Source organism: Linepithema humile, chromosome 6 (genome assembly GCF_040581485.1).
Source record: "Linepithema humile isolate Giens D197 chromosome 6, Lhum_UNIL_v1.0, whole genome shotgun sequence".
Classification (NCBI taxonomy): Eukaryota; Metazoa; Arthropoda; class Insecta; order Hymenoptera; family Formicidae; genus Linepithema; species Linepithema humile.
Genome location: NC_090133.1, coordinates 2,193,030 through 2,214,392, shown reverse-complemented (window position 1 = coordinate 2,214,392; position 21,363 = coordinate 2,193,030). Strand labels below are relative to the sequence as shown.

Here is a 21,363-nt window from a genome sequence, read left to right as displayed (position 1 = left end):
AAAAGATTTAATACACTTATCCAGTACTATATTTGCTACTTATAGCGTTTTCAATTGAACGGATTTTGATCCATCGCGGATTAATTAATCACTATTTTATTATGAATCAAGTCTTTTATTGACGGAGACGTTGCAATGACGTCATTATACAACCCTGGATCGATCAAAATCCGTTCAATCAAAAACGCTATTTAATTGACACATTGGGTGTGTTCTTTTTAACTGCACTGGGATTGTACTAAAACAGGATAGTACAGTCCAGGCTATATGTATATTTGTCCTATTTTAGTGCAGACTCAATGCAGCTAAGATGAACAAACTCATAAAGTGATATCGGAATTTTATGCAAAACAAATTCGCAAAACTTGTTCTTTTAAATTTATAATACATAGTAAGTGTTATGAAATAATAAAGTTTATTTTAATTTTTACATTATTACTTACCATCAAATTTTTTTATTTCAGATTATGTTACTTTTTAGTTTTTTAATTACAAAAATAACACAAATTTGATCATTAATAAAATGGCATATTGAAACGTACTTGTTTGTTAAGTAAAAATGTGCAATTATTTTTATTTACGCTCGGTTTATAAACATTGAATGTTGGAGACGCAAATGTAATATGATTATCGGTCTTTATATAACTATTCTTTTGCAATAGATTCGCGTCAACAATGTATGTACCACGTGACACGCAATACACACGAAGAATTTTTTTTTCAACATTGGTAGCTCCGAAACCTTAGCTTTGCATCTTTCTCATGCCTTCAATATTTACTTTCGGCTTGCCGCGATGCTTGCATCTTGAAGTCGTTAATGATATCATGTATGCATTTATAATACATTTCGAATTTATCATCTTTTTCACATATAATGCAACTTCTGTCGCGTTTTATCGAACTTGCAGTTTGGTAGCAAAACGATCGATGTCAAATTTTCTATGAATGTACGCCACAAAAAAAAGTCTTAACCTTTCGGATAAATTTAATGCTAAAATTGCAAATTTTGCAAGTGATTGAATTGTACAAAGTATAAATTTTATTGAAACTAGAGTTGATTATCTGTGATTCTTAGTTTTAAAAGTTTTGACCAATTTGTCACGCGATAGGATGTCGAGTTCTCTAGTTTTTCCTAAGAATGTATTCACATATCACTGTATGGATTTTATAACTTATTTAGATTTATTTTGTGTAAATGATACATGATTTATTCAGAAATTCAATATTATATTTTTTATGTATAAATCACGACATTTTTTAGAATAACCGAGCTCCCCGTAATATGACATCTGCCCTTTTAAAACTAAGTCGAAACTTTTTTGACTAACTGCAACTGTGTTTCGCACTTTGCACTTTGATACGTACTGTTTCTTATCGCTCAATTACATTTTGTGAATCATCACACGAATTGCTTTTCCTTAGATCTATCAAATTGATCATAGAAGACATCTAATTTTGGAAAAATGTCACTCTCTAAACCGAGCACCATCATTTATGGTCTGCTTGGTGCATATTTCCAGCGGCTGTATACTAATCCCTTGAAAACGAAGGCTATAACAAGGTAATAACGACATATGTGAGTGTGAATACAATTAAACATATTGCGATTAGGAACTTCAGTTGACACTATGTTTAATCGATATAATTCATTTATTATATATTTTAAACATATTTCTATACATTTACTAATGTTTGTTGTAACGAGTGGTTAGTATGAAGTTAGATTTGTACATTCGAAATCATGCTTGTAAGTTGGACAAGTGAAGCATGAATATTTATAATACAAATGTTTTCAGTTGTGTCATTGCTGCCCTTGGCAATTTGGTATCTCAGAAGTTGTCAGGTGCTAGACACCTTAATGAAGACAGTATCCTTGCCTTTGCTCTATTTGGGTAAACCATCATAGACTGTTGCTTATGCTGATAACAAAGCAAGTTTTATAAATTCAAGAATTGTGGACTCATACGCACAAATATTGTTGCAGCCTGTTCTTTGGAGGGCCAGTGCCTCATTACTTTTACACATATATACATTTGCTCGTAAGACATCCATTGGGTATACTTTTGATAGAAAGACTCATTTATACACCATGCTTTCAAGCGCTGGCACTTTATATGCTTGCCATTTTCGAGGTATGAACATCACAAAAGTATAATAGGTACTTTTTTAATATTTTTTAATGATTCTGAAAACTATAGCAAACTATCTCAATAAAATAGAGATAAAAACATTGTTAGGCTTACATACATTATTGTTTCATAGCTATTTGAGTGATTATTCTGTATTTTAATATTAAATACAAATTATCTGCAGGGCAAGTCTCATCGAATAGCATGTAATCAAATGCAAAAATTGTATTTACCGATGTTGATGGCTAATTTAAAATATCTGACACTGCTCCAGTTTATCAACATCAAATATATTCCGCCAATGGTAATGTAAAAACACATATTATTTTGTTAGAATATTCTTCTGACACTTTTGAAGTTTTTATCAGAAATTTTTATTTTGTTAAGAGTTATTTCTCATTTACATGAGATTTTATATCATGTTTTTATTTTCTGTAGTGTTCATAAATATTCTTATATTATTTGTATTATTTTTTTTATAATATTGAAATTTTTTATAAATAATGCTAAAAGCTATATAAAATCATTAAAATTATCTTGGTTTTATTCGGTTTTTTAGTTGAGAGTGTTGGTGGTGAATCTCGTGGGTTTCATATGGGTCATCTATCTTGCAAATAAGAGGGCAAAAGCTTCAAAAGAAAAATAGAAAAATCTACAATCTGTTATTATTATATAATATATGATTCATATATATGCAACGATATGAGTAATATCTTTGTATAATAATTATAAGAAATTACGGTGGAAATAAGTTAATATATGTATAAAGTAACATTACTGGATTCCTCCAGAAAGCAAAAGCATTTTATATGAATGTGATCAATTTATAAAGTACGAATTATCAGTACTTTATTGTACAAAGTAAAAATAATATAATGCACTTCATTGTTGTTAATATTTTTGCCTAAGATGTTATTCTATTATCAATATCAGAATATACTGACTTGTATATTCAAATTGTGCAGTGTATAAATATAAAGAATATTTTTGCATTTATATAGTTTTAGTATTAAAGGAGTATAAAAATTTGCATGCAAATTATATTTTTTTACTTATAAAAAGTATAAATTAAATATCTAATTATCACTAATTGTATTTTCTTTAAATGTTAGAATTCCATTATATTTCTGAATATATTTCGAATAAATTTCTTGAATGTAGACGTTTAATCATTTTCACCCATCTGTAATATTAGTTATAATAATCACGTTTACTGATTTCATAATTTTCTTCCTGATATATTTCTTGAGATGTGGAATAAAATTTTCGGAAACAAAGTACGGTCTGTATATTTGATGTTTTCGATTTAATCACACAACAACAATACAGAGTATATTACAGATATAATATCCGAATTTCTTTCACTTTAACGAGATAGTAACATTCGATGGCTGCAAATTATAAGTGGGTACAGACATCAGGTTCAAAAGCCATGACAAGTTTCTCTCAACAATGGGACGATGAACGAGGAGATCAGAATTTTATTCTGAAAGTAACTCGAGTTTTGAAAGTAATTTTCAGTGAGTGTGATCGCAGGGTATAATGGGTGTGCAAGAAGCGTTGTTTCCGAATTTACCGTTTCAGATCTCATAACGTTGTTGTACTGATTTGGAAAGGAAGGAGCAATCACAATTAATACTCTGATGAAACTGTAAAATATATTCGAACAAAAAGAATTGCATTAATATAGAATCCAACAGCGTAAATCATTAGGTTGTTGTATACATGAAATATCGGCTTCAATCGTTTTCAGAGAATTTCTGAAGGAACAAAATAACATGTAATTAAAAAACATTCAATATTTTCAGAATAAAAAGTTGTTTTCACGATCTTGTCAAATGCAGGTAGTTTAAAAAATGGAAAAATCGAGGCTATTTTCTATGCCAAATGTCACACTTCCGACATTTCATATGCAACGATCCTAGCAGCAGCAGTGCAACGGTACTAGCACTCGGGAAATTCTTCATTAAAAAGGAATCAGTCCTTAGTGTGTGAGTATGAGAACTAGTGCTACATAGTTTTGTCTAATCGTAAACAATGTAGACTTTTCAAATACGATCTTTCTTTAACCCTATACATATATCTTCGAGACTTAACGTCGCGTAGTCAAGACTACTATTCTAATTATGCCTTTTTGTTACGCTGCTGCCTGGCCCGGTGCTTCGGGCCTTCGCGAAAAATCATCTCCATATGACTAGAGTATTTTTTTTTTTCTAGCTGCGAGTATTGCATGTAAAAGAATCGCAGTATTACATACCGCGATCGCTAAGACTGCTTTACAGAATAAATAAATAAATAAATATCTATATAAATATAAATAAATATTATGAACTAGATATCAACCCTTTGCGTGCTCTTTGTGTCCAGAAGACTGTCAAATTTGCCAAAATTTGTCTGTCGATAATTTTTTTTTTTACTTAAAGAGATTTTTTACAATTTAGTTAAATTAATTTTTTGCAGATAAAATATAAATGCAATAAATAAAATATATAACATCTTTCTAATAAAATAATTGATGAAGTATACGTAGCCCATAGACGGCTCACAGATATCACGCAGAAGGTTTAAGGATGTCGTCTCAGAAAAATGTATGATTTTTTTCTAAACGAATGTGTCTTATATATATAAAAGAATGAATTGATTGCACTAAAGAAATTGCGAATACACGTATTCAATTCACGAGATTCGTTGACTAGTATGAGAATTTATAGTAGAGCGTGATTTGGAAAATAAACGCTCGTTATCTCACTAAGCTACATCAAAATATTGCGAAACAGAGTGACGAAAAACGATGCTCAACTAGATTCTTTTCCATTATTGCTCATATCACGTTAGCGAATTGCGTGAGAAATTTTGGAGCGATTCAACGGAAACTTAGAAGAGAATTTTACATCGTAAAGATGGAGACGAACATTTTATAAAAGTCTCGCTTCATAAAGAGAGAAAGAGAGAAAGAATTCTCATTATCTATTATTTAAGTATCCCCCTCGCTTATTTGCACGTCTTCACACACGCAACGAATGCTTAAAATCAAATGCAAGTCTTTCCTATAGGAAAAAATGAGATGAAATTACTGCACCATTTTAATATGAACCTGCCGAGTAAAGAGAGAAAGAGGATATAGTACATTAAATTCTACATCGATATTTCTGCGCGATAATTATAAAACTGCATCGCGTTCGAGTGAGAAACAAATGTGAAATCGATTTGGAATGTAATACTTCCCCATTCGAGAAAATCATTGGAATGCACGATACTAGCGATATGATAGTTATTGAAATTTATGACTTCGTTTTATAAATATAATATCAATTAATCTCTGATTGTTACGTTTGTCCGGAAAAATAAACGCACACGAAGATTACGCGCTTATCCTCGGAACGGCGCTTTCGATGTCATTGAATGGAATCGAATAAATCCATTAAACAACATTCAAATAATACTTAATGAAAAATCATTGATAGCCTGCACTTACATTTCCGGGCAATTCTGATTGCCAATCGTTATCCTAAAATAATAAAATCAACGTACTCTTTTTTTTTTTATAACAAAGTAAAAATGTCTCAGACATCTTTCAAACTTTCGTCGGATCAATTTGTTGGATCAATTGATATCGCGAACAATTCAATATACAAAGTGTCTCAGAACTGGCTGAAAGTAGAGACATAGCGTTGCTCCACGCGAAACTCGTTCCATCGTTCTATCTTCTTTCGTTGAAGAACCATCGAGAACCGTCGATGAGATATTCGCTAATGAATTTCGCAAAGATCAACGCCACGTCCACTTTTCGAGACACCCTGCGTCTCTCTCTCTCGCAATCTCTCCGTAATCTCTCGTTTCAGAAAACTTAACAGACACTTAACTCTTCTCTGGAACATTTCTCAACCCTCTACGACCTGAACTTTCACACGAAATCAATATTTACAGTTGTTACTTCAAACTAATATTCAAATACAATACTCAGTGGGAGAAATTGATGTTTCGAGAAACGAGTAGCGGTTTATTCCAGGCTCGCGTCAGGTCGTAGAGGATCAAACCACACTGCTCCGAGTCTAGTGAATGCAGAAGGAACGTCGGATTCCTGTCGGGAGTACACACGCGCCTCTCAGCGCGTGTAAGATGGACTGCGGCTGGCGGAACAGCTGGATCGATGACTCGGACTGGACCAGTTGCTGTGTCTGCTGCTCTCGGAGCTGCTCGGCGACGAGGGTGGCGTCGGGGTGGGTCGATGATACGGAATTGGACGTTTCCTTGCACTAAAACGAACGCTCGTTAGTTACACCGCAAATTTGGAAGAAATGCATATTGTTAGTGGAAAGATGTTAAGATCTCGAGAGCAAAAGGATAGGAAAATGCTCGACGCATCATGTCCTGCGCATTAGTGAGAATCAAAGTTAACTGTCAATATTGTACATATATGTAAAATATAATTATCAATCGTTAATGTAAAATATTTATGATTGTAAGTTAGTTATTGAATAAGTTGATTGATCTACAGTTCGGTAAGAAGAGATTGATTCGTTATGAGTGAAACAGACAATGCACATGCGTGATGAAAATAAAATAAGCGAGATTTGTAGAGGAACTAAGCATGCAAAATAAAAATATCATAACTCACCTCAATTCTCTGGAGAACACAGGGACGCGAGAAATACTCGTGAATTGCAAAACTAATATGTAAAATTATAATTAAAAAAAAAGAAAGAAACTTTCGGCAAATCTTTTATTCTGTGTCGACAATAACATAAAGGGGATCTCCTACAGCAAAAACAATTTAATTTACAATATTTATAAAGGAAAAGGAATATTTATAAAGGATACACGCATGCTACATCTACACGCTTCGTAAATCAGTTTGTAAGCGATTTAATTTCCAAAAGATAAAGAAATGAGTATAGGAATAGAGAAACAAAAAAAAAATTATACAAATGAAAAATTCGAAAATACGAAATAAAGAATCATTTTATGCGTTACGTTAATTTACGACATCTTCAATAATTACGATTGCTAACACTCGCGGATTTTTGGTCTAAGTTTTCCCACGATTCCATTACACGTCACTAAAATATACGTCGATTCGATCATCTAAAACGTTAATTACATTTGTCGGCTACATTATACAGCCAGCCTTCGTGTAGTGTGCGCCATTTAACACTGAATATGATTTTCATCATACGAATATTTCCATTCGGCAGATGTCAACGTCATCGAGCAATTGTTTACAGCAGTAAAATACACAATCACTGAGGAAAAACGTTACTATACGTCTGTCACGCCAAGAAAAGAGAATACGAACGGATATGCCTGTTTCAATCAACAGTCAAGTATTAATCGCAAATCTGCAAGCAATTTCCAAGGGAAATTCTATATATGTGTATATATATATATAAATATATATCTATAGCTCGATATATCAGACTTTCGCTATGCGTGGAGCGATAACGGGATAATAATATATAGCAACCGTGGAGCAATTACGGAAACATCTGTGCGAAGCCGTACAGAACTCTATCTTCTATGCCTGTCCCTCGATCTGTCTCTGTAGGACATAACAAGTACAATATTAGCACATCGAAAGCTCAAAACTCCGTAATTATGCCGCGGACAAAAGTCTCTCACTCTTCGAATTTAAATAATCCTTAGAGAAAATTTTCTCGTATTTTTTTTTTTATTTGAACAAAATAACTGTAATAACGAAAAACTTGAACAAAAGAAAAAAAGTGAATTGAAGAAAGTGCGTATAACTGATAACAGTGGCGGATTCAAGTCTACGATTACGATGGTGGATTCACGAATTCGTAGTGTAGTGCGCGGTAAATATATAATAAGCTACCACGGTAACGTGACACACGCACACACCCGCGCGCTATCGATACCTACCTCGTGATGCGCCGTCTGTCGAGGAAGCTGGGCGAGCCGTGACGCCGGGGTATTGACGGCGAGCGCGATCTGCTGGAGGCGGAGCTGCTGGAGGTGGAGCGGGAGGACCGACTGGAAACGCTGCTCGATGATCTCGACGAGCTGGAGAAGCTCCTGCCTCGACTGTGCCTCGAGCTGAAATGCGCATCACGAATTCTAATTTTTTTTTTCTCCTTACTTTTATCGACACTTCATCGGATTGTATTTTAATCGCTCGCCACGGCTCGACCGTTGAAATGCTCACCTGATGGAGGAACGCGAGCTACTCCTCGTGCGACTGCGCTTGTCCTTGTCCCTGGACGCTCTCGACGCGGATCGCGAACGGCTCTTGGACTTCTTCGACTGCGAACGGCTGCGCGACCTCTTCTTCGACAGCGATCTACTCCTCGACTTTTTCGACAGGGAGGAGCGGCTGCGCGATCTCCTCTTCGACGACGATCGGTTTCTGCTTCTGGACCGCGAGGCGGACTTCTTGCAGCGCGAGAGCGACCTCGACACGCTCGAGCGCTTCGATTCCGCCGAGGAGGACCTCGAGCGGGAGCGTTGCTGCTTCGCCGCCCTCGCCTTGGGCGACGTCTTGTTCGCCCGGGAGGCCGATCTGGACGCCGACCGTCGTCTCGGCGACGCCGACGACTTCTTGCCGCGCGAGCGGGACCGCGACTTCTTGTCCCGCGACGGCGATATGGAAGACCTCGCCTTGCCCGCGACGGACGCCGGCGATCTCGTGCAGGAGCGCGACGCCGATCTGGAGTACGACTTGTTCTTCTTCGGCGACTTCGAGCGCCGACTCGATCTGGCGAGCGAGACGCTCGGCAACGGCGGCGGCGACTCGCTCGGTGAGCGCAGTTTCGTCATCACGTTATCCTCTCGGAATATTATCGGCGGCGCGGGGGAACGGGAGGACGACTCTCTCACGGAGGCGTCTTTCCTCGCGATCGGCGATGAGTTCTTCTTGCCGGAGGCGCTCGGCGACGTCGACAATCGGCGATTCGTCCTGCTCTTCGCGCCGGGTGACGCGGAATCGACCTTGTCGAAGGACTGCTGGGGCAGCAACGACGGCGGCGACTCGCTCGGCGATCTGATCTTGATCGCCGCCTCCTCGCGGGTGAGCGGAAGCGCCGGCGAGGGCGATCTGCTCGACACCGGCGACTGCACGGCCGGCAGAGTCTGCGCAACCGGCTCCTTCGACACCGATCTGTCGCGAATCGGCGCGGCTACGCTCTGCATGACGATCTTCGGCGGCTCGTTCGGCAGAGCGATGTCCAGCACGTTGTCCTCTCGTCTCTCGATCTTGATCTTCGCGGGACTGATCACTTTCTTCTCCAGTGTCTCGCGCGCTTTTGCCGCCAGTCCGCTCTGCAGTCGCTTCAGTGTGTTCAGCTCCATGATTCTCCGCTCCTCGTCCTCCTCCTCCCGCTGCTGCTTGCCGGGCTCGTCGTCGTCGGCCGCCAAATCGGCCTCGTCCTCGCTCGACGATCTCAGACTCACCCTGGGCGCGACCGCTATCTTCTGCGCCTTCCTGCTCCTCGACGTCGAGCGTGACTTCGCCTTGTCGCCCTTCGCGCCCTTCTTCTGATCCCGCCGCTGCTTCCGGTCTTCCAGGATGTCCCTGTAGCGCTCCGGATTCTTCCGCACCGGCGAGTAGCTCAGGGTGGAGCGCGATCGGGACCGGCGGCGCTGCTGTCGCCGCGGCGAGCGCGATCTCCGGCGAGAATCAGCGTCCCGGCGCCTCACCGGCGGCGACGCCGGTCTCCTGCGCGAGGACCCGTAACGATCGTACCTCGAGCGACTTCTGCTTCTCGTCACGGAGTGTCTGCCGTGTCGTCGGGGCGATCTGGAGTAGCCCCGTCTGCGTTTGGGCGACGGACTGGCGCGACGCGATCTCGAGTATCTTCTCGGGGATCTTCCTCCTCCCCCTCTGTCGCCCCTGCCGCGGGACGACGATCGGTATCGCCGAGATGACGTGGGTGGACTCCTGTTGTGGCTCATCGGCGACTTGTCCCGCTTCTCCGTCGCGCTCTTCTTCGTCGGCGAGTCTTTCTTCGCCTTGGCGGCAGCCGGTTGCAGCGGCGGAGTCTCATTTCGCGCCACCGCCGCTCGCTCCGCCTTCTTCGGAGATCGAATCGATCGAGACGGCGGCTCCCGCGAGGTGGTGGCATTCTCGGAAACTTCGTTTTTCGACGCCTTCTCCACCGCGGCGTTTCTCTCGTGTTTCACTGACTTTTTCGGTCTCTCCACAGAGCTGCAATATGGAATCGTGGGTTAGAAAAAAGGTGTGTGAATATTTATAGAGATATATTTAGAGTATTTCAATTCTTGCTTTTTTTAATCGAAGGGAGGACGCGATCGACGTACCTGTCTGTGGAGCTCTCGGATGACTGACGTTTCCGTTTGGTCGAGGTCTTCTTCTTCTAAAAGAAAATCCAACGTTCATCAATATTGCTTATCATCTTGACTCTCGTCAGCGAACATCGATCATGCATTCATCAAGAGTACAATGAAAAAAAATACAAAAAAAAGATCAAGAAATGATGTACTTGTTCAAAAAAACTCTTCCGGAGTCTGCTCCTTCCGGGATTTCGGCATAATTTTGTCGAGTTCGACGGAAAACACAATTCACTGATTCATAATTTTCGTCGAAGAAACTCGAGAAACGAATTTGTCTCGAGCGAATATTCGAATAACGCGAGAGTTGGTGGACATTTTTGGAAGCAAAATTTTCAACAGATTTTTTTGCATAAGAAAGACATCAGATCTTATTTTCTTTTTTCCATTCTTCCTCCCTAGCTTTCGAAGTCTTCTTCCGAAAGTTGCCGTCCGTTGGGAACAAGCAGTCTCCGTGACAATCGATCCTCCGCAATTAGCGTGTAATTAGTGCTCGACATACAACGAGTGAGAAGAAATAGAGAGGCTGTTACACAGTAGTAAACTCGTAAAAGTTCGAAAGTACACGAGTACATATGAAATCCACAAAATCAGAAATTACATTGAGTAGCGGCATATCTGGTACTCACTCAGGGAATGTCTCCTGTCAAATGGCGCTGAATAATTACAAACAATACTGAGATTTATACTTTGAAATAATGAACTGTCGAAAAAAAAGAAAAAAAACTGGAAATCAGACGAAAAATCGTATTCACGCAAAGAACGAACAAGCGAACCCGAGTCGGGCCGGGTTTTTGGGGGGGGGGGTGGCGGGGGGAGGGAAGGAGAGGGGAGATCGCTGCATGCTAGAGCGTCTTTCTTTTTTTGTCGGCCGGCGGCGAACCCAAGAGATCGGAGTAACGATAATGATATCACCCAACGTCGATCGGTTCAACAAATTCAGGAGAAACGAACATAAACCAGAAGACGTTATCATGCATCTACGGTCACGTGCCAAAGTATATATGTAAATATATATATAGAGAGAGAGAAAGAGAGACGGGAAGAGATAGTAATTTTACGTTCTAGCTTCCGTTCGAAGCATCGTGCGTACCTCATGTTTCTCTTTTCCCTCGACTTTCAGCTTTTTCTTCCTCTTCTTCTTCCTCTTCCTCGACTCGGTCTCGGACGAGCTGCGCAGTACACATTATATCACGATACAATAAATAATTAAGTAGTGCTTAAAAAAAAATATAAAACGAATGCGTGGATCAACCATCGTTCATTACTTGCTATCGTCGGAATCCTCGCTGGAGTCATTGTCAGACGACGTGGCCTCGGCTTTCTTATGCTTCTTCTCCTTCTTTTTCTTCTTCGACTTTTCTTTCTTCTTGCCGGACTTCGGGGATTCGGATCTATGAAATTTGGAGATTGACAAACGTTACGCAAGTCTCGAGGCGGTCGCAATATTTCTTTTTTTTTTTTTTTTTTTTTTTAATTTTTTTATTTGTCAAACAATATTTAGTTTTTATATAAATCTTGCAGTGGACGTCTTCCTGTCGACAAGTGCATACCTTTGTGCTGACAATATATAAAGAAAGCTGTAGTACACAACGTATCCGTGTACGTGAAAACCAATGCTCCGTTCTATCGATATATCAACGTATACATATGTATGTAACAGACAAAAGCTACTCCGCTCGCCGAAAACTTTAGCTCCTCGCGGCAAAGGTGTTATTCCTCTCGTCGGGAGCGACAATGTTATCTTATTCTCTTTTCAACATCGAAATACAAAAATCAGTTTCGAAATAAAAGCCAACTTCACAACACAAATGCGATACACTCGATTCACGTAAGGTGTTTCCAAAATCAGTTGGACAAACTTTGGAATCTTTCGCAACGAAAAGCAGAAGAGAGTTCGCATCAATATGTGTTTCGAAAATGCATACTGATACAAATCCTTCCGTTTCGTGCCCAGAAATTTGTCCAAGTATCTCAAAAATATCCCATAAGTGTATTTTTTGCATCGCAATATTCATTCCGAGTGAGAATAAAGTAAAAAAAAAAAAAAAAAGAAAGAAAAAAACGTAGTTCAACGATGCAAGTACAAGTGAGATGTACACAATGTTGCATATTATATAATATTGCGGCTATATAGCTAACAAACCGACTACGTAACAGCTTGTTTTTGAAAGATCTGGTTTTGCACTCGGCTTCCCGAGGTGTCCGCCGACTTCGGGCGTTCGGAATCGCAATCGCGAAAAACCACATCTTTCAATGAAAAAACTTTTACGGAAGACAAGTATACGAAATATATAATACATAATATGAGGAGTATTGATATAAATATGGGATTAGCATTACCTTGATAACCATCGATAGGGACGGACTTGTCAGAAAAAAATAGAGAGATGACATTAACAACAAGCTTCATCGATAAATAACAACAGAGAGATAGAAATGTATGAATTTTCGTTTTCTTTTCTTTATCTTTTTTTTTTTTCTTTTCTTTTTTGCGCAACTCTGTTTCTAACTTTCTGTGCGTTCACTGCGTAAACCCGCGTTCTTTATTACTTCGCAATCCCCGGCAAATGTTTGCCCGTCGTTCCTTCAATTGAAAAATTGATGGGTATTTGAATTGCGAGAATGAATTCATTCGCAGAAAACCAGCGCGAAGCCAGAGCTGTAACTGTGAATACATCTCTAAAAACGAATAACTGTTCTCTAAATATTGAATATGTTAAAAATTGCGAAAAATAAATTCAACATTTTTGTATATAAAAGTAAATAAAAATACTTCTTTCTCGTTTTTCACAAAATTTGCATTAATATTAAATTTAGCATTAATTGTCAAAATTCTAACTTCTTTAAATATTTTATAAAAATTATTTTATATTCACATATTTCAGGGGAAAAAAAAAAAAGAGTTTGTGGAAAAGTAATTTCAGTGATTTCATACATAATTTTTATTTACAGCTCTGGCTTGCCTGCGAAAACGAAACAGTAGCAAATATTTACCCGCGGGGAGACATTCTAGTCGCGCGAGAGAGAGATAATCCCGAGGAAAAATCCCACGATCTCGAAATCGCACTAAATCGCGCACGACGTTAAAGCTTTCTGGAAGAGTGTTTCTTTGAGTTTTTTGTTTTTGTTTGTTTTTTTTTTTTTTGCAAATTAATCGCGACGACCACACTTACCTACTGCGCCTACTGGGTAGGCACTCAGTCCTCCTCAGTTCTGTTTGAAACAGAGAAAGGTGTACGGGATATGAGACAGTAGGTGGTGAGTCATGAATTTACTGTAAATCCAGCTAACGCGTAAAAAAGCAAACAAGAGCAAGAGATAGATAGATAGATAGAAAGATAGATAGATATAGATAGATAGATGGAAAGATAGATAGATAGATAGATGGAGAGAGAGAGAGAGAGAGAGAGAGAGAGAGAGAGAGAGAGAAAGAACGAGAGATAGAACGAGTGTTTGCAAAAAACGAATAATCTCGATTAAAACCGATCATAGAGGAAGAGAGGAGACATTTCTACACGGATTTTGGTTCGCTTTCTTTTCTCGTTTGTTTTGGGAAGTTTCTGTGATGATGCGGGTGTGCGCGGTCTTGGAGCCTCGATTCGCATTTTATATTCGAAAACGGGAGCCCGATAATCGAAAAAAAAAAAAACAAACAAAGAGACGAGAAAGAACGAGAGAGAGAGAAAGAGTGGAAATAGAGAAAGAAAGAGAGAAAGGTAGAGAGAAAGAGAGAGAGAGAAAGAAAGAGTAGTAGAAAGAAAGGTAATATGGGATCGAATCCAGCCTCCATGGAGCCGTACGCGCACCGTTTACGTTGTGCTGTACCTTTCCCGTTTGTGCTTCTTCGCCTTCTTCTTCTTGCTCGCGCTCGTGCTGCCGGAGCGCTTCCGCTTCTTCTTCTCGACGGCGGCGCCGGTCGTGTCCGGCGGCGGCAGCAGCGGCGGCGGCGGCACCGGGCTCGGCGTACGCACCAGCTCGTAGACCTTGCTCGCGGCGGCGGCGGCGGCGGCTCGCGCTTCCGCCTCGCGCGCGTGCCGCTCCGGGTCTAAGCTACTGCCCTCCACGAAGAACTCGGAGATACCGAACGCCTCGCGCAGCTTCGCGTTCTTCTCCTGCTGCGCCTCGGCGATCTGGTGTGTCTCCCGCACGCTGAGGAGAAAAAAAAAAAAAGAGCGTACATTAGTGCGACGCTCGTGCGAGGGGAAATTGTCGGGGCTGGTGCACTTCTGCCCCGAAGGTTTCTTTCCGATAGAGTTATCGATTTTTTTTTCTTTCGTTCCAAGATTTCGAGAAGTTCCTTTCCCCTCTCAATTTGACGTTATACGATATACTGGGTTTCGGACGAGGAAACGTATTGGGGTCAACGGCGATTGCTCTACTCGGAAAATTTCCTCGAGACCCCGCGATTTTGTGCCTTTTCGGCATTACTTAATTACGTACAACGCCGCGTTATCGAGACAAAGAGTTTCGCGAGGGAAACGGGCTCATTTCGGCCGCCGATAGCAACGATAGTCGCCGTGACTATTCTCGTAGCCCCCCCCCACCGATCCGCGCGATCAACTTCCGTTCTGACTATCTCGCTATCTCGCCAAACATGTCACAGCTGTTGACCCAGCGCGCTAATCGTCGCGCCCACACGCGAAAAGCGGCGCGTAAAAAACGGTCGAATCTCCCTTTCCCAAATATCAATCGCGAAGCATTTCGACTTCGAGCTGACTGAGACAACTGAGATCGGGACGAAGTTTCCCCGTGGACGGAAGAAGAAGTGATCGCGTACCGCGTCGAGATCTTCACCGTCATCGTTGGCTGACTCGCTTCGTCGGCGAGAATACTTCGAGCGAGAAACACACTATACAGAGCCGCGAAGCAACGGCGTCGGCGTCGTCCTTAACGGGCCTCGGGGCGTTAATGACATAATGCTCTACAGAATGACTGAAACGGCAGGCGGGAATCGCGCAAACCCCCCCTTTCTTCCTTCTCTCTCTCTCTCTTTCTCCCTCCCTCCCCCCTCTCTCTCTCTCCCTCTCCGATTTTCCTGCGGCGAACCAGGCTTATGCCGGGGGCGAGAGCCACCCCTGCGCGCTTGCACGCAAGCCGCCGGAACACGGCGGATCAATACAATCCAGCTGTTCTCTTTTCTGGCATCCCCTTTGCGCCGTACGCCGGAATCGCTGTCGACCCGGCGCCGAGTCGATCGCCGAGCATCGGCTTCGGAGAGCGGAATAAATCATTCTTTTCCCGAGCCAACCGAAGCCGTTGGAAAACCGATCTCCAAATTGGAATCCCAATTAAAGCAAAATCCATACGAAATTAACACGAAGATTTTCCGTTCAGAATCATATATTTGGTCGCATTTTCGTCTAAATTTTATCGGCGTTTCGCTCAGAGAAATCGTGGTCATTCGTGGACGAAAGACGCGAGGAAAGTTTCGAAAAATTTGGTCCGACTTTAACGTTTCGGCGATAAGATTCACCTGACGACGGAGCGCATGTTGCTTCGCCGTCCGGCGAGTAGGTGCAGCTGAATGCGCTGGCAGCAACAGCAATGTTGACGCTGCATCTGCAGTAGCTGCTGCTGCTGCTGCTGCTGCTGCTGCTGCTGCTGTTGCTGCTGCCTCCTCTTGCCGTTATTGGCCGCCGCGTGGTGCAGCTTGCGTTTGCGCCAGCGCTTCAGCACTTTCTGCCGGTCCAGCAGGAAGTTGCCGCCGCGCCACAACGTCTCGAAGAAGGCCCGGCCGTCGGCCGGACCGCGTCCGCGCGCGGGTTTCGCCGGCGACACCGTTGCCGACATCGTCATTCCTCGAGGATCCCGATTCCTCGTTGAGAATTCTTCCCGGAGAAGGCTGGCGCGGATGACCGGTCGAGTCTCGAGCTTCTCTGAGGATCCTCTGCGGAATCTGACCGTTTCGATTCTTGAAAATTCTTCGCACGATGCAGTAAAGCGCGAGATAATTGTCAATCTCTCGGCAGACTCCAAGCTGATAATCCGCGGCCCGCAATTCCGTTTAAAACCAGCCGATCGCTATTCCGGCCGGGATCTCGTTTCCTCAAATTTATTCCACCGTTTAAAGCGAAGGAAGTTCCAACGGTGAATAATCTTGGCTGATTAGGTTGTTGGCGGAACTCGGGAAGCGCCGTCGGTTGGCCCACGTTGTGCAAATAGCCGCCCGACGTTTAATCTCTTCGCGAGGGGGGAACAGAGGGGAGGAGCGGCGGATAAAGAGACGAAGGTAATAGCCCTCTCTTCCTCTCCGGCCGGCGTGTGTCTTTTGTATCCCGGCTTTCCTAGCCAGAATAATCATCCGGCGATGACAACAATGGCAGGTCCCGTCTCTCCCTTCGCACGCGTCGTTTCACACCGGCATTCCTCGAATGACTCTTGTCATCTCACATCCGAGTGCTTGTTTTGTCGTCGATGTTTCTTCTATTCCTCCATCACTGCGCATTTCCGTGCGTCGCTTATCATTACGTTTTTACAATTTTCTATTGTTATAAAGGACAATTATTATCTTACGTTATATGTTTTATTATATATTTATGTCACTTGGATCGCTAGATCTTACTCGATCGTGGAAGAATAGGATATATATATATGTGTATATCCGTATATATCGGCGAACTTTCTTACTATGAGTTCAGGAAGACTTCAGATCAGGCACACAATCACCGTCGTGCTTCTCCGTTTCGCTAAAAAGCAGGACGTTTCCCTTAACACAGCATCGTCGCGATCGACGACTTGGAGACACATGGATTTTTGTAGAAAAAAGTTCCCGTCTTTTCTAAGTGGAGACACATGGATCAAGATTTAATATTTCTCTCTAAAACCACAATTGCGAGAAAAGACGCGTTGTTCTTCGTAAAGTTGTTGTGCGAATTGAAATATTTAATTAAAATATCCTTTTCATATGAATTTCTCTTTTAATCAAAATGTCCTTGTTGCGTATAAATCTTAAAAGTGTCGAAAAGATTGGATTTTTACGAATCTAAGTTTTTCCTCTCCCGAATAAGCTTTCCTTTCTTCTTTCTTGTTCAAGCGGTTAAATTATATCTCGTGCTTTTCTCGTTGCACATCGCGAAAGTCCAGAATCCCGGAATTATATTCTTCCGATCAATGCGATTCGCCCAACAATCTTCGTCGCAGGCTTCTTATTTCAGATCACACTTTGGGCAGCCATCTAACATTTAATCAATATATATTTTTTGCCACGTGCATTTGTATAACTTAGTCTAGCGAAAGCAGCGGAATTCTCTTGCGGTTTTTCCGGTCTCGTTCACTCGAGACTTCCCGTCGTTCCCAACATTATCTAATCGGTCCAGCGAGAAATTGCGTGATCCCCCTCGTAGACTTTTCCCTCTCGCACGCCTCGATTATATATCTTTTATATATTTAATTGGCGCGAAACGCCGTTTGCTCCCATCAAAAGTGTTAACTCTAGACTTAAACTCTATACGCGCGATACACACACAACTCGGAGCTTAGCACTTAGGATTCTAGAGAAGCGGAATCTAGCGACCGCGCTACTCTTAGATTAAACGCTAATGGAAGACTTTTGTGATTTGTCCGCGGATTGCGCGTCGCGTCACATGTTCCTCCCCCGGCGGGGTCACCCCGGCGCCACCCCGGATTAATCCGACTCCCGGTGCACCATCCGTCGACGACGACACACGACGACGCGTCCGCTGCCTGCGCCGTGACGCCGATCCATCCTCGCACTGAGCCGGAGGAAAGGTCGGCCCGAGCGGGATGCTGCGCTTCCACCCGCCTTTTCATCTTTCCTTCTCCGTCCCCCTTGAGTGCGCCCTCGCGGCGCCTCTCTCCGTCGCGGCGCCGGCGCCCTGGGATACGTCGATATCGCGAATACAACACCCTATCCTTCCTCCCCCGATCCCGACAAGATCGCCGCGATGCAACGCGTCCCCGCCCTTTCGCAATATTCCACGCATCTCGGGTGGAATTCGGAATTTATGCAATTTTCCTCAACCTTGAATTTTTTGCTCGCTCGCAGAGAGCGATTATTTCTAGTAAGCGACCTCGTGTCGATTATTATAGTATATGTAAATTATACTTCTTACGGAATTCTTTTCTGTCGATTTTAATACGAGGCTGTAGAGTTAATTTGTTCTCCCCGAAAAATGATGTTTTTTTATCTTAATAATATTAATAGTTTCAATATTATAACTCATTCAAATCTTTGAGTTGATTGTAATTCATACATATTATTGCTGATCGTAATTTATATTTAATATGCTATATAAAAAATCATGCAACTAGATGAATTCCAAATCGCAATTATAAAAACAAATAATTTAAAAACGTTTAAATCTTTCTAATATTTTCTTGGATTTTCAAGAAGACAATATTTTATATAAGTACACATCTTCTCACGATATACGATATTGCGTTCACGCAAAGCCTTCCTTTCCTTTAGGATTATATAATCCCGAAGGAATCCCAAGAAGCTCAGACACCTTTAATATTATATGTCGTTTCATATAGCATCCACGACGTCGGGATTATCTCGGATTTAGTCGACGGAAATCAAAAGAGAAAAATTCTTCTAGAATTTCATGCACTTTCTACAAAGAAAATAACTACTACGTTTTATGAAACGATTTTTTCTCATTTTTTTATATTACTAAATGCAATATGTAATTTACTCCAGTTTTCACTAGACTCTGATTGATATATTTCAAATATTTATATATTATATTCCCTCACTCAATTTATCCAAGCTAAATTATTTTTTGCCTTTATTTATATATTATATCAATTAGTTTATTTTAATTATCTATGATTATACTTTATTTCAAATCTTTATATTACGTTTCATTATATAATTCATTATATAGCTTAGTAACAATTTAGAGAAAAATAAGAGAAGAGATTAAATGAAAATGTACTTACTTAACACGACCAAATTCATCATGCGGCGTGGATGATTTGATATCACTCCCCATTAACACTGATCTGTAGGATTCCACCTTGTTGTTTACTTCTTCACTTGTGAATCTGTAATTTATACAATAAAAGACTAAAATTATATTTGTTCTAAAACAAGATTATATTTGTTCTCAATTATATCCTTTCTACACTTATTGCATAACTATTTCAGCTAGAAACTGATAGTAAACTCATTAAAATTTTATAATATATATATATATATAGTCGCGTATTGTAAAATATTCAGTACTTTATAAAAATATTGTATCGAACAATTCAAGTCTGAAAGAAGCATTGTTGTTAATTCTCAAGAAGCTCATTATTTTCAGATTTAAATTAGATTGTAAAGTATAATAGGATTTGCTTTGTTCCCATTTGGCTTCAATACATACTTTAAAGGCATTTAGAGCATTTAACTACAACTTTGTTAGCAAGAATAATTTGATACGTATTATTGGTAATTGTTATAAGAATTTAAAACATTAAAAGAATTAAAGTAGTTATAAGATAGAATTATAAAATATATTCATAGATTTAATATTATTTTAAGATCAAAATTCTTAAAAAGTGTCACAAAATACTGCATATAATTTAGAAATTTAAGATTATCTTATATAATCAACAAATAATTACCCTTGGTTCTCCAGAATATCCGCCAACTCGGCACACTTGACTTCGACTTTTCTCTTTCTAACATGATCTAGAATTTCTTTATTTGGTTGCTTATTCAGTTGGTCGAGTTTTGCATCTTCAGTTTTGTAAGAAACCTTGTCCTTGTTTTTACGCACAATTGCCCAGTTTCTCTGAACATGTCCATTGGTTCCGGAACCACGTGGAGTTTGAAGTCCAATGCCATTGTACATTTTGTTTTATTCCTGTAAATCATGCTCTAATTAAATTGATAATTATAATTAATAATAAATAATTATAAATTGATAATTAAATATAAATGACAAATTTACATCAAGCGTACATTGTAATAATGTTATCAATCAAGAAAAATACGTAAAAATTAGAAAATATCGCGTTTTTATATCAAAAAATACATTGTTATAAAAATCTCTGAAATAAATGTCTGCATAAATACGTGTTTTAATAACTAGATTTATAAACTACAGCATGCAATCATGGACGGAACGTTAAATTTACTTTACAGTAAAAACCTGTCCAATCAAATACATTAACGACAAAATCATCTCATAAAAGTATAGATCTAAACATAAAAATACACTGCAAAAAGATATCGTTGTGTACATTCATAAATCGTTAAATCAAGGCAATGCGATTATTTATTATTCAACCATCTACGAGTCTTCGGTCAACTTGTTTCCTCCCCATATAAACTGCAAAATATCATACTCTGATCGTAAAAAGAAGCCACAAGCACCACAACGCACCGTCGGAGTGTTTCGCTGATTAAATTATGTCAGTGAAAATTGACCGTTTGCATTGGACGAATCTTTCCGCGATATTGAGTCAAGAATATACATATATATATATTTTTATATATATACAAATTTTACATATACGTATATGCATGTGTGTATAAGTGTTTAATAATCCAATGGATTCACAGAGACCTAGGTTAGAGTAATGCACACGCTAATCAATTATCGATCCGGTTGCGCGGCGCTGCGCAAATCTCGCTCATTCGAACGAAGCTGCATTCATCAACGAGCGATCACTTTACCTGCACTTGCCAAAAAAGCCGACAGTGTTTCCACGGATCCCGGCAACCCATTCGCCGCTCACGAACGAGAACGCGAAAACGAGAATCTGACGAAGAAAAACAAAACTCACGAGGACTTTCGCGCAGGCAACGAGCAAGATTTTTCTGATCGTTGCAATTTTCGGCCTCTTACAACGATTCTCTTTAAGGGTGCACGAGAGTGACAAACCGAGCAAACGGAGTTCCAAAGTGGATACTGAGACCTCATGCGGGAAAGACGCAAAGCTAGTGCTGCCAACCTTGAAAAAAGAATTCTCC

The 21,363-nt window shown here is 40.5% G+C and overlaps 2 protein-coding genes across 10 annotated transcripts; one reads left to right on the top strand and one right to left on the bottom strand.

Moving 5' to 3' along the window:
* Window positions 1-242: 242 nt before the first annotated feature.
* Window positions 243-3,009, top strand: LOC105673068 (peroxisomal membrane protein 2). Of its 3 annotated transcripts, none has more exons than XM_067358436.1 (6): window positions 243-391; window positions 1,423-1,561; window positions 1,797-1,892; window positions 1,985-2,132; window positions 2,314-2,433; window positions 2,689-3,009. In XM_067358436.1, the coding sequence occupies exons 2-6, from the start codon at window positions 1,464-1,466 to the stop codon at window positions 2,773-2,775; spliced, it is 549 nt and encodes a 182-aa protein (XP_067214537.1). In that variant the 5' UTR covers window positions 243-391; window positions 1,423-1,463; the 3' UTR covers window positions 2,776-3,009. The 3 variants fall into 3 exon arrangements, with proteins under 3 accessions (XP_067214537.1, XP_012223835.1, XP_067214538.1); XM_012368412.2 differs by lacking the exon at window positions 243-391 and adding an exon at window positions 687-827; XM_067358437.1 differs by lacking the exon at window positions 243-391 and adding an exon at window positions 929-947.
* Window positions 3,010-3,416: 407 nt separating this feature from the next.
* Window positions 3,417-21,305, bottom strand: LOC105673060 (Serine-arginine repetitive matrix 2/3/4). 7 transcript variants are annotated; one of them, XM_067358381.1, is made up of 10 exons: window positions 21,067-21,305; window positions 20,010-20,251; window positions 19,341-19,445; window positions 14,262-14,585; window positions 11,702-11,827; window positions 11,527-11,605; window positions 10,404-10,459; window positions 8,293-10,290; window positions 8,010-8,204; window positions 3,417-6,385 (listed from the first exon to the last, which is right to left on the bottom strand). In XM_067358381.1, the coding sequence occupies exons 2-10, from the start codon at window positions 20,237-20,239 to the stop codon at window positions 6,235-6,237; spliced, it is 3,264 nt and encodes a 1,087-aa protein (XP_067214482.1). In that variant the 5' UTR covers window positions 20,240-20,251; window positions 21,067-21,305; the 3' UTR covers window positions 3,417-6,234. The 7 variants fall into 7 exon arrangements, with proteins under 7 accessions (XP_067214482.1, XP_012223818.1, XP_067214483.1 ...); XM_012368395.2 differs by having other exon boundaries at window positions 8,010-8,183; window positions 21,067-21,304; XM_067358382.1 differs by lacking the exon at window positions 21,067-21,305 and adding an exon at window positions 20,736-20,759.
* Between the last annotated feature and the right edge of the window lie 58 nt (window positions 21,306-21,363).

Excerpts from the sequence above, each read along its gene's own strand:
- LOC105673068 (XM_067358436.1), top strand. The coding sequence starts at position 1,464 with ATGTCACTCTCTAAACCGAGCACCATCATTTATGGTCTGCTTGGTGCA. Across the intron at positions 1,562-1,796 it reads AAAACGAAGGCTATAACAAG|TTGTGTCATTGCTGCCCTTG; the intron begins GTAATAACGACA and ends AAATGTTTTCAG. Across the intron at positions 1,893-1,984 it reads CTTGCCTTTGCTCTATTTGG|CCTGTTCTTTGGAGGGCCAG; the intron begins GTAAACCATCAT and ends ATATTGTTGCAG.
- LOC105673060 (XM_067358381.1), bottom strand. The coding sequence starts at position 20,239 with ATGTACAATGGCATTGGACTTCAAACTCCACGTGGTTCCGGAACCAAT. Across the intron at positions 19,446-20,009 it reads GATATTCTGGAGAACCAAGG|ATTCACAAGTGAAGAAGTAA; the intron begins GTAATTATTTGT and ends TATAAATTACAG. Across the intron at positions 10,460-11,526 it reads AGGGAAAAGAGAAACATGAG|AAGAAGAAGACCTCGACCAA; the intron begins GTACGCACGATG and ends ATTTTCTTTTAG.